A 13,072-nucleotide genomic window follows, 5' to 3' on the forward strand; every position below is an offset into this window, starting at 1 on the left:
CGAGGACCTAGACGGAAAAAAAGAGCAGAATGCAAGTCTCTCGTGCCCTCGAGAAAAGAGCTCGAGATGCTGCTCAAAGTCGGAAAATCGGCCCCAGAGGAGGTTGTTGGCCCCTGTTCTGGCGGCGCCGTCGTAGCCTTCACCTCGGCCAGCCTTAAAGGCCGTCTTGAAACCGCCGTGAGACGCAGACCGGGAGAAGAGCCGGGGCGAAACAAAAGGCCGCGCAGAGATGATGTACGTGGGAACAGGTATACTCGGTACAGCAAAGACAAAGGCCGAGACCATTGGACGCATCGGGCGAGTCATGGCGGCGCAGAAAGGCGGAACCTCGTGGTGCTCTCGGCTTCTCCCAACCGCATTTCGTCGTTGTCAGCGCCCAAAGAGGTCGCGCCGACGCGGCATCCAACGTCTTTGACTATTGATGATTGCGCCGTGTGTCTGATGCCGCTGCATCAAATAGCTGCGTGACATGTGTTCTCTACCAACTTGTGATTTATTCCTTTTTTTTTTTTTACAAGTTGCCGCCACCCCTCCCTGGCCCGGGAGGCATTCGAATGCCCATGTTTCTCCCAACCTCGCTCAGCCTTGGGTCTTGCCCTTGGCCCACGGCCCCACGACTCCTCCTCACCTCCTCGTCGACTCTCGCTCTCTGCAGAGACAGGCCCGGCGTGACCCATCCGCCGCAGGCACACCTGATGCCCTTCCAGTCGTAGCGTCCGACGGCAGCGCCGCACCGTTCGTTGGGGCAGCTCAGTCGGCCGTTGAGCTGGCCCTTTTCCAGCTCTCGCCGCATCCAGCTCAGTGGCTCGACAAAGTAGTGCGGGCACGCCTGCCGGGGGCCAACCGTCGCCGACGACCCGGCGGCGACGTGCTCGTTGATAAAGGGCGCCGTGGCAAGTGTCCTTCTGCACTTTTTGCATCGCAGCGCCAGCCCCGTGGCTTGCCCCCCTCCTCCTGTGCCGGCGGCAGCAGCTCGAGAGGCCGCAGCCGGGGGCTCCTCGTCCTCGAACCGCAGTCGGCTGGGAGCCTGGCCGACAGCGACGTGTTCCTCGACCTCGCGCTTGTACGCCCACCGCTGGTACAGAGGACGCGCCTCCACGTCGTCCGGGCAGCCCATCTCCCACCAGAGTGCCAGCTGCCGCATGAAGCCGTCGTTGGGCTCTGCCATCGGTCGCGTCCGTCGGACGAGCGCCAGCGCCAGCTCGACTGCCTCGCGAGCCGTCTCCTTGCGCGACCTGATGCCGCCCGCGCTCTGGTCGCAAGAATGCGCCGCCGGACCGCCGGCGTCCTTCCCGCCGCCCAAGTCGCCATACGCCGAGGCCGGCACGACGTTGGCGTCGAACCGGTCCGGATACCGCCAGAGCAAGTACGCCATCACAATCGACACGGAGCGAGACTTGCCCGCGGCGCAGTGCACAAAGACACCGCCCGCTCGGGACATGCTCTCAGCCGCGGGCGCGCCGTCGGCAGTGGATGCCCTCAGCCTCTCCAGTCCTTCCTCCACGATGCCGCTCTCCCCGCTCCCGTCTCGTACCGTGTCACCTCGGCTCTCGGCCTGGTCCGAAGGTGAGCGCCCATTCTTGTTTGCCGGCCCCCTCAATCCGTCGTCAATGAATCTGACTGCTCTGGGCAGTTCAACGAGCAGATTTGACTCATCCACGTCGTCTATGTCGATGAGCAGGTGGCGAAACTGCTTGCCGTACTCGGACCACGGCTCGTCTTTGAAGTTTTTCAGGCTGTCCGGGCTGAAGCCCACCACTGACAGGACATGCGTTATGCCCTTTTCCGTGAGACTATCCGAGCGGCGAAGAGCCCAAATCCTGCAAGTAATAAGTTGGCAACTTGCTGGCTTGGCGGTGGGAGGTTCCCGCGGCCGACTACCCGGCGCGTGGTGTACACGGAATGACGTAAGAAGCGCACGTACCCGCCTACGTAGAGGTTGTCCCGGCCGTCAATCCGACTGAGGGCCATTTCGGCAATGCTCCTTTTCAGCCTGTGCAATTCTTGGTCGTCGAGCTGGTGGCCGAAAGCATCCCCCCATTGGCGGAGCGGCTCACGGTCGTCAAGGGGATCCAGCTCGTCGGCGTCCCCTACTGGCTCTGGGACGCAGGACAGATGATGTCCCCGGTGGAATGTGCTCGTCGGCGTTGTGACGCAAGGCAAGTCGGATCGATGTGCCTTGATGGAAATTTTTCAGCAAAGTGATGATGATGGCGGTGCGTGTGGGGTTGGGGGGGGGGGGGGTCTAGTCCCAGTTCCGAGAAACGGTGGTTTTGATACCAAGGGAGAAAAGAGGAGGAAGAAGAAGAACAGACATGTTTCTCCCGTAACGTGATGTAATTGAGCGTCGGCTAGTCCAGCACGTCGCCTACTCCGCGCCAGGTGATGAACTTGGTCGCACCTGCCGCGCTCCGCCACAGCCTGTCCAGTCCCCACGGCCGCACGGCCACACCAGACACACACCAGCCACGGCCGCCGCGCCGTTGGTACCTCTCCGTACGGGGGCGCACCCAGCCTTACGGGGCGTGGCGTCTCATCCGTCCCATCACATCACATTGCACGGGGTACCGAGTTACCGAGTACACACGCGGAGTAAGGCCATGTCGTCGTCCAATCCAATCTCACCGACAGACCCAACCCCGCCGAACCAACACAAACAGGCCAGGCTACTTTACTTGCACCCACCCGCACCGCACGGCCGTCTCCCACTGGCATTCCTGCCCGGCAACTTGTCCGCTGCCTCTTGCTCGTCTTCATCCGGGCCATTTCTCCGCTGCTCCGCCGCCCGCCGCTCGGCGATTTCCTCACCGCGCACAGCCCAGCCAGAAAGGCCCAGGCCCCGGTGGCGCCACAGTCCCCCTCCCCTTCAGCTGAACGGCCAAACCACAGCCAACCCAACCCGCCCTCACCACCCTGCGACGCGAAGCCGTATCCGCGTGCGTGGTGGCGCCCTCCCAGACAACCTCCCAGGCAAGACAGCACGGCCGAGCGTCTGCGCACTCCGACACGACATGTGCATGTCGATACAGGCTCAGCCAACCAAACCCAGCCGCCCCCCCTTGGACTCGGCGGCGCGTGCGCGCTCCACACAACACAAACCACTTGCAAAGAATACTTCAAGTACCCAGGCAAGCAAGCAAGCACGCAAGTATACTTTTCTTTCGGTAAATACGTACGTAGTTGGAAGCCCAGCCTCGGTCCGCCCCAAAATCTTCCTCGTACTCGTCGTGCTGGACCCAAAGGGTTCATCCCGAGTCCAGTCCAATCAAGCCCTACTCCGTGCAAGGCGAAAACTGTATAACCGAGCAAATCAGTTACTTCCAAACTACCGAGTACCTCGCGCTCCTTACCGAGTTGCGACCAATAGTCAAGTTATTGATTGGTAAAAGAAAGACATGGCAGCGCTCGCAGGGCCCGACATGGCCCTACAAAGACTACTCTCTCGTGCACACACCTGCATCCTGCATACATACGAGCTGTCGCCAATGCGTACCGAGTACACGTGTCCAGGCCAAAAGCCATCAGTCACCATTAGTATTGCCCTTCATCCGGAGCGACCGTGCCGGCCCGTTTCGCCCGCCTGGGTATATCTGTGCCATGGACAAACAACAAAAACCCAACAAAGGACACCACCAGTTCATGCCCGACACCATCTTGCTCGCTGGCCTGTTCCACGCCGTGGCTGCGTCAGCAACACCCTTTGCCCTGGTGCCATGCGCAGACAGGGATCAGCGGCTTCAGCCCTCCCAAAACTGCAAGCCACACGCGCTCAGTTCCGCTGCTGCATGCGAGAAATCACGGGAGTCCTCTGATCCTCTCTCTTGCCACCCATCGCGAACCCCAGTATGTTGTTGGCAATCTCAACCTAGCCAGGCCACAAAGCTGCCCGTGTACAATGACCGACGGACGGGCATGTCCGACGGCAACAGAGGACTACCCAATATCCAGTCCCTCAGACCAATTGAATCTTGGGCCTCGTCGGCATCATGGTTTCAATTTTTCTTCTTCCTCGCCTCTTGCAGGAGTACCTTGTTGGAACCTGCCAAAAAAGTGTTTGAGGCGCTACCACAGTGTCGAGCGACCTGGAACAAAACAATCATCTACTTTGACTTGTCAGACCCTGAAACGGCTCAAGTGTCCAAATCACCATCGCGCACTTTTATTTCACCCCGGACCACAATGGTATTTGCCGTCAAGTCCCCCACCGGAACTCCAAAAACAAAGATACATAAATCAAGCAAATATCGTCGCGTCGTACTAGGTCAGGTAGTGAGCAATGTGGCACAAGACGTATGCGTCATCGCCGCATTCAACCCGTCATGTTTAGCGGCAGCGAGGGCCATTCGTGGTGGTGAACAGTCGTAAGCGTGTACATGGACCAGCACGTCGTTCATCGCGGTGTTGGGTCCTCATCCATCATGCATGCATTCTCTAGCATGTTCGTCCATTTACCGCTAGTTCCCGCATGGCTATGTTTCAGATGCTGCCGGAAATGATCCGCTCTGTAAAATTTCTTCGAAGAGTTGCACTCTCGGAATTTGTGAACTTCTAGTAGATGACGGATGCGATCATCCCAGTCCTGATCCGTGGCCTGCTTGGGGACAACCCCTCTAGAGAAAGCTCCGTTACCAGGGCCTCTACCTGAGCGGGGGAACTCATCGCCGCAATAGCCGCAAGTGTCGGCTTCTCCGGGATGGCTAGTCGACTCATGAAACGCCCGATCATAGCCTGATATTGCTGAACACGACCATGAATGCCGGCGAACATGGAGCGAGTTTTGATGTCGCTCCGCCTCATTCTTGTTCTTGAAACGATTGCCACAAAACGAACATTCGTACTGTTTCTCGGCCTCGTGAGCACTATATGGTCTGTCAGTAGTACACGAGAGAGAGAGGGCACTAAAGACGACAAGAGTAAAAAAGGGGGGGAATAAACGTTGCCCCTGCAGCCACAAGACAAGGTTCATGGTACGTACCTGAGTTCTTCAGCGGTATCAAATTTTTTCGGCTTTTTAGGGCAACAGTCACACATGAAAAGACGCTGAACCTTTGCGCCTGCAGGTTTTTGGATATCTGCTAGCTTCCTGGGGCTTGTTCCACATACGGTGCGTCCATGTACACCCCCCCTGCCAGAGATGGAGTTTCGTGGACTGTGGTTCAGTGAGACAGGCGTCGTGTATGGCGAATTGCAAGATGTCGGAGAGACACCGCCGGGGGACGCAGCACCAGGTGATCGACGGCTGAATGATGTCGTGGTGGTTGCACTCGATGGAGCCATGGACATGGTAGAAATGTAAGAATTTGAACGGGAGACAGCGGAAGACGATAAAGACGACGTTTGTGGCACGAGGGTGAGTCGGGGTGCGGGAGAGCCACGGGATCCAAGGTCTCGTCGGCGAACCTCACTCGAGCCTCCGTGGAGTACAGTTTCCCCTGACGGAGGACTAGCTGCTCTTCGCTTATGGCCAACAGTGGCATACGTTTCGTCCGGGTAAAGCCTCTTGGGCGACGTGGCCCCATCAATCTCCATGTCTTCTGCGCCAGTAAACTCATAGCTCCCGTGACTTGAGGACGCATCGTCACTGTTGTTTCGCCCTGAACGATGTCTTGGTGATTGGTCAAAATCTAATCCATCCTTGGACATGCGGTTGTCCCCGGGAAGGTGTCGAAACGGAGTAGATCGGGGGGAAACGGCAGAGAACATGGGCGCGTCCGTTATTCGGGCTGGTGAGTCCAGTAGCGATCTGGTGTGGATAGGCATTTGTACGGGTATACTCAGGGCCGGAGCTCGAGGGTCAGATTGCCGCCGTACTTGCTCGCTCAAGGCGGAAGATGTTGCCGATCGGGTGGACATGTCAAACGTCCTAGCAGCTATCGGATCCAACTTCTTCTTCATGCTATCACCATGCAAATCAGCGGCAGTTTGAAAGTGAAACTTGCTGCGGTGTAGGAATTCCGTGGGTCGAGGATCCCGAGTACTGTTGACCAAGTCAGTGAGTGTCAAAAGTTATATTTGCGGCCGTCTCTTCCAGCCAATCCTTGCTCGCGACTTGTAGCAGCTACAAACCTTTCTGTTGCAGTGTAGCTCGCGTAGCCCTCGTCACCATTGGCGCTGCTCCCGGTGCCTCTTCTCTTGCAACTTGATCTCTCATCGACAAATGACCCGGACTGCATGCTGCCGTACCCGCTGTGCGCAGATGAACCAAAGTGACTGCAGTCCATCGACTCCTTTTTCGAGTCGTCGGTACTATGAGCCGGGCCCTCCAAAAAGGGAAGATGACGCGGCGGGGGTAGAGGAGGAGGGACGACGTCTTTCTGATCGAGTCTCGGTATGGACATCGCGGAACTTGCGGGAAATGGCACATCGTGGTGAAGGTCGTAGCGTCCGGGGCCAGAGGAAATAATGCTCGGTAGACTGGGCGGTGGCTCCCGGTATCGCGGGGGGAAGGCCATTGCAGTCGAACAAAAATTGTCTCGCTCGACGGCCTCAGACCTGGGTCATGTAGTACCAGCGCGTACGGCTGACAGATGACGGCCGAGAGGCTGGCTGAAGGCCTTTAGCGGGGGGCGAATGGGATATGGAGGGCAAAGCGAGAAGGCAAGCACTGTCATTGATGACCGAAGACGCCCGCCAGGGGCCGTTGCTTGAGTCGTATGTTTGCACTGGCTGAGGGCCAATCTGTGCCTCGGGAGGGAGAGGAGGCTTCGGGATGGAATGGCAGAGGGGAGCTTGTTTGTTTTCGACTGGAAAACCAGGGCTAGCTATCGCGGCAGCAGCGGGACCATCGATCCTTGGTGGAAGCGAAAAAGTAGAATAATTGAAAAGGAAGAATAGAAAACCAGGGTAGAAAAAGGTATGGACAGGAGAAGGAAGAATAAGGAAGCAAACAAGGGACTAAAGCAGAACGCAAGATGAACCGCCGGGAGTGGTGCACGAGGACGCGAGTCCAAGAAAGAAGAAGGCGCGGGTATAAGTGAACGGCGAAGGGACCAGTTGACAACGGATAAGGTTCCCAAGGCCAGTCCACCCGTGGTCGAGGGCTCTGGCTCGGTTTTGTTGCCTCCCGAGTGCGCGAGTGAGCAGGTGGAGGCTTTGCTCTGGGACCTCGTGTGGTGACGACGACCTGGTGAATGGGGGCGTGTTCACGGCGTGGTCGGGAGGGTGTGTTTAGCGTCAATTGATCAGAGGGACCAGGACCATGTAGCTGTGTGAGGTGTGAGATGGAAAGTGGACGGCCGGCAAGGCAAGGCAGGGCAGGCGCTAGGCCGGTGGATAGGCCGGGAAAGAGCACAGGCGGGTAAGTGCCCAGTCCCACGGTACCAACGTACCGGCGTAACAAACCCAGGTAGGGCACATGGATGATGAGTGCTAAGAATCGCGCCAGGAATTACTGCGTGCCTGAGCAACTTGAGTAAGTACTTAGTAGGTAAAGTACCTACCTGCTGCGTACGTGCTTCAGTACTTGGGTACTAAGCAAGTAAGTTAAGTAAGTAGGTTCTCTAGTACTCAAGTAGGCAGGTACCTGCTCAAGTAGGGGGTTTGCCCAAGTGCACGAACAGGGCAGCTGGTGTGACCCCCGGGTACATGCCACCAGCAGACTGCAGACTGACTCGTACCTCTCCGTCACCTCGCTCTGCAGCCTGCAGCTCCAGTAAGTACGTTGCACAGCCATACAACGTTGTAAGTCAAGCAATCCACGCCCCCTCACCTCTCATCCCATCCTGAGGTTCCCAGGGCTGCATCTGCTTTGCACCAAGGATGGATTGACTATCGACATGTTGTACACCCAGGTTCCTATGTGTGGGCAGGTAAGTAGGGGTGCCCAGGTACGTTGAAGGAGGCAGGTCAACGAAGCCTAAGAATCTGCGCCCCCCAGGGGCCAACGACGGTCCAGCGTGCGGCTGCAATACTCGACAAACATCGCCTCATTCGGCTCGCTGCCGTTGCCTATTGGCTTAGATGTCCCCTTGCCATATAATAGTATCCTGCACTGGTTCTCCCATGCCGTTTGCATTGGTGGTTACCGCCGAATCATCGGTACCACTCGACGATTGAATGCGACTAGCTGAATTGGCAGGGTGCTAGCTCAGAGTTTCGGCCTCGTGCCCTTAAAAACGCCGCTCCGCCCACAGACGTAGAGGCCGCGCGTATGTCAGTCATGTCGATTAGCATTGGTGCTGCTCGGCATGTGTAGTCTTTGGGGTCGCAGGCGAGAGCGAGAAGGATCCGAAAGACCGAATAACGAGCGGCTTGCCGCAGGGCAGATCGTAGGCCGCGTGGAATCAAGCGCTGTCGGCGGTGTCGAAAAGAGCAAAAGAGAGGAGGCGTTGGCGGGGAAAGCCGCAGGTATTCCTGCACATATATGGATGGACAGTAACTTAGTAGTCGAGATGCGTGAGAGCCGGAGGGGGGCGCAGAGAGCATCCAGATGAGTATGCACATCTGTAACATGTACATGCATCTCCATCTCTACATATCTGTCCAAGGTCGTCCTGGTTTCAGGGATATGTAGATTGAACAACAGCCTTACCGAGTGCAGCTCGACATATCCGCTCTGGACCGATTCTGACGCATGGTAACATAGTATGGGTTTCTGTGGTCTGGCATTTGTCTGGCACCTCGCACCTCGCGTTCCAAGCGACTGACTGACTACTTGAGCCTAGGCCACCCCAGCCCACATCTGTTTGCGAGATTTTGCGGCGACTTTGCGCCATGGCATCCGTCATTACTCAGTTCACTGATCTGCCACGCGTAACAATGCAAAGAGGAGGCGTTGCTGGCGACGCCCACCACACGCTCCAAGTTCCAACAGGTCGAGGACGCCAACTGGGAAATTGGCCGCTTGGTCGCCGAGTAACAGGACTGAGAGCATGACTACCACTAGTCTACTACTTAGTCCCGAGTTGTCGAGTCTCCTCCGTATATAAGAACGAGTGCCAGGCAGCCCCAGCACCCGAGGGCGAGGGTGCCGAGGGTGCTTTGGAAATGCTTGTGTGCTCGAGTGCACCTCGAACCGTTGCTGGAGCGTCTCTGGTGCACTCCGACCTAGTATTCCCCCTCCTCCGTGTAACAAACAGCTCAATGGCGCCCGGCGGTGGGTAAGACTCCGAGCGTGTGCTGCAGATGAGTCAAGACGCTGCCGTATGACGGGGAAACCCAAACAATAGATGCGTATCAGGCATTCTGCGATGGAGGAATAGGCAGGTTCCTCTAAAAACCTCAAGATGGTCTGCTGCCCGTGACCATGGCCGCCCCCTTCACCCGAGTCAGAATGGCCTGCGCGGCATCTGGGTGGGCAAGTGAGGGTCTCCCTTCTAGAGGACATATTAGATGGAGTGGGAAGTACAGAATGCAAGATAGTACAAACTTAAGTACTTACTGAGACGTCGGTCGAGATGGTCGGTGTAATGTTGCTGAACATTCAAGTCGAGGTCCAACTAGCAACCAGGCCCAACCAGGGCCGTAGAGGAGGGCCAGGTGACGATGAACTGTTGTTGAATTGTTGTTACACTTGCCCCTTGGTCGCTGTCTCTCGTCTTGCTGCGTTTCCAATTGCTTCACTGCGGTGTGAACATGCCAAAAAAACATTGGCCGCGATCAAGTGGACACCCCGTTCCAGACATGAAGCACAAGAAAAAAAAATATAACAAAGAAAAAAGGAAGGAAGGAAAGAAAAAAAGAAAGAAAGGAAAGGATGCCTGGCCAGCTCGAGCCTGCCCTACCTGGCTGCTCCAGTAGCTAGGGCAAAGCAAAGCCGGAACAAGCTGCAAATGTACTTGAGGAAGTAGTACTTTAGGTCCCGGCCACGATATACAGAGGCAGAAGTACCGACAGACGCACCACGGATTTTTGACTACTCCGTACCGCCACCTTGTCGCATCCACGCCAGATTGATGATGGATTCAATCCGCCAGAGCCTGGATCAGCGATCGCCTGATTTCTTTCTTTCTCAGCCCTGGTGGCCCACGTGACACAGGGATCATTCTATGCTTGCCCGCAGGCATTCTCTAGACCGGCCCGTCAATTTGTCTCGTCACTCTTGCTCTTTCTTGCTGTTTCCGTATCGCCGCGCTCACGAGCAACCATCGATCCAGAGTCAAGGGGCTGGCAGAATGGGGGCGAACCGTCGACTGTGGGCATCATTGGCTCCTTCGCAGTCAACCGATAGCCTGGGAACGGGCAAAGATGGACGCTATTGCACTATCAGGTCTGCCCGGCGCGATCTGAGGCGAGCTCGTCATGAACGCCTCACGAGTGGGAGTCACACTACGACCAGTCCCCCCAACACACGCAAACAGGCTCGAATCCCGCCCAAGCACACCTTATTAGGCTCAGTCATGGTATATTGCTGTCCATGCGAAGTATACGCTCCCGAGTCGCCGAGACAGCCTTCCCTGCTCTAGGTGTCAAAGAATGAATGGGTACTCCGTACGTTGTGCTCACGTTCAATTCTGTCCAAATGGAAACGGCGGCTTTTTCGGTCACGCATAAGGATTGAGGCAGAGGCCGTCAGACAACTGCATGCCGTGCAGTGCTACTACTGCTGGGTGAACACCTAGGTAGTGAGATGCCACCGTGGACCGGGAACAAGGAAGCCATCTTGCACAGAGGGCAAGCTCTTCACAGACTCTTTAATGCCATCTCTCTCCCAGACGATTGCCGCCTCAGAAAACGAGTGGCAGATTAATGATTTGTGGCTGGCTGTGTCCCCGAGACGGCAAGTCATCGGGTCCGGGACATGGGCAACCATGTCTTGTTACTTGCGCCACTTCCACTGAAGACAGTGTACGATTCAGCCCTAATAGCTACCGGCCCGGGTTACAAGGTCATGGTTACACGGCGCCTATAATGATGATGCATGGGCTCGGCCGACCAACCAGACCCAGACTGTTGTGTCGGGTGACTCGGGTCAGGCCTCTGTGCGAGGACGACGAGAACTATGTCTTTGTCCGTCATCGCATGAGACAATAAGCCACCCGGGCGATCTATGCAACGACAAATAGACACTCATGCCCGTCACCAAGGCGGGCTAATTTTCAAGACGGCGCCTCTTTGCAAATAATTATCCTAAATTTCTAGTGCATCTATGTTAGGGACTAAGCGCGAAGAAGCGCAATAAATAGTTACTCTTAATTAAATGTAATACTATAGTATAATATAGCTACTAAATTAGCTGCAAATTAGCCTCTAGAGAACTTATATAAATAGAAGAGAGACTTCTACTAGTAGAGAAAGAAAATTTAGAGATTAATTGTTAACAGTAAAAACACAATAAAAAATATATATATAAAAACTAAGAGAACAACTATTATATATAAATTATATATAAAGAGAGATTATATAATATTATATATAAATTTTAATAAAATTTAAGCTTATATTTATTTATATATATAAATTTAGTAGAGAAAGAAATACTAGCTAAAAATATTTAAAAAGAACAAAAAGTAGTTATAGCTACTAAAGTATATTTTAAGCTACTAGCTATATTTAATTAAGTTGCTTTACTTATAATTTACTTATAAATAACTTTTCTTCTCTTTAATAAAATAAAGAGAAAATAAAGTTATTATAATTGTACTTTTTAATTTATACTATTATATATAATTACCTTTATAGCGTAGTAGTTAAGCGCTATAGAGCTCTATCCCGCTCTATAGAGAGTTAGTTTAAACCTAGCTAGAGGCACTTAAATTTTTAGCCTAGTTACCTAGAAATTTAGTTAACTTATAAACCTTATTATATAATTAAGAGGTAGAATTAAGCTAAGTCTACCTTAAAAATTAGCTAGTAAAGCTTAGAGCTTTAGAGCTAGAGAAAATTAAGCTAGTATATAATATAGCTACTATATATTATACTAAGGTAATAAGGTTAAAAATAAATAGAGAGAAATATATAGTTTAGTATTAATTATATAAAGAAAATACTTTATATTATAATATAATATAAGGCCTAAATGTAAAATAGCAGTAAGTAGAGTTTTTCTTTCTATTAGAGAGTTTTCTAGGCTTAATATAAAAGTAGATATACTAGTTATATAGCTATAAGCTATCTAGAGTAATAAATATATTATATATAATTTAGTACTATACTATAAGTTACTTCTACTTTTTATTAAAGACCTTTATTATTTTTTTTACTTAGTAATTAATTTATTATATAAGTATAATTTTATAATTTTAATAAAGTTATATTAATTACTTTAGATAGCTAGAAAGCTATATAACTAGTATATTAACTTTTTATATTAAACCTAGAAAACTCTTTAATAGAAAGAAAAACTTTACTTACTACTATTTTTACTTCTTAAGCTAGCTCTAGCTTTATACTAGCTAAAGTCTATTTATCTTCTATATATATATAATTATTACTAGCTTTACTAGCTATATTTTACAGAGGCAAATAGTCTCTATAAATCTAGCTTACTTTTAGCTTTATACTAAAGCTATTTTACTTTTACTTAGTTATTTATTACTCTCTTTATTTTCTAATTATTCTCTCTCTCTAGAGATATAGTTTATCTTAATATAATATATTATTAATTACTTTCTTAGAAGTAAGCTAGCTTAGCTTTAAATTATTATATTACTATTAATATAAAAATCAAGTATTTAGCTATAATAGCTTATATATTTAAATTTATCTTACTTTTAGTTTATATATAATTTACCTCTTAGCTTTATAGCTAGCTATAGCTAGTATACCTACTATATTAAACTTAAGCTTTTATTAACTATAAAGCTAGCTAGACTTTTTTTAACTTTCTTCTTCTTTTTCTTCTTTTTTTAAGCCTCTTGCTTTTAATATATATTATATTTATTACTCTAGATAGCTATTATAGTGTAATAGACTTAAGCTGTAGGCTTAAGTAGGTATAAAGCACTATATTAGTGCCTTATTAAATACTCTTTAAATATATATTAAACTTATATATATATAATAAGTAGAAAAGAGAGAATAAAGAGCTTTCTCTTTCTCTCTTTTCTCTTCTTAAGTTTATAGTTAATACTAGTAATACTTATATATAGTTACTTATAAAGCTAGTTCTTAATATACTATAAACTTTATTTTA

General features: G+C 51.3%; 2 protein-coding genes across 2 annotated transcripts; both read right to left on the reverse strand.

Moving 5' to 3' along the window:
* Positions 1 to 511: 511 nt before the first annotated feature.
* Positions 512 to 1,971, reverse strand: MAM_07801 (Dual specificity phosphatase, subgroup, catalytic domain protein; the record flags this gene model as incomplete). Its single annotated transcript, XM_040826599.1, has 2 exons — positions 512 to 1,820; positions 1,925 to 1,971. 2 exons carry the CDS (start codon positions 1,969 to 1,971, stop codon positions 512 to 514), a joined length of 1,356 nt encoding a protein of 451 aa, XP_040675438.1.
* A 2,419-nt stretch (positions 1,972 to 4,390) lies between these two features.
* MAM_07802 (Zinc finger, C2H2-type/integrase, DNA-binding protein) lies at positions 4,391 to 6,452 on the reverse strand (the record flags this gene model as incomplete). The annotated part of the gene is made up of 3 exons (XM_040826600.1): positions 4,391 to 4,859; positions 4,976 to 5,977; positions 6,067 to 6,452. 3 exons carry the CDS (start codon positions 6,450 to 6,452, stop codon positions 4,391 to 4,393), a joined length of 1,857 nt encoding a protein of 618 aa, XP_040675439.1.
* Between the last annotated feature and the right edge of the window lie 6,620 nt (positions 6,453 to 13,072).

The sequence above is a fragment of the Metarhizium album genome, assembly GCF_000804445.1.
Source record: "Metarhizium album ARSEF 1941 chromosome Unknown scaffold_36, whole genome shotgun sequence".
NCBI classification, from domain to species: Eukaryota; Fungi; Ascomycota; class Sordariomycetes; order Hypocreales; family Clavicipitaceae; genus Metarhizium; species Metarhizium album.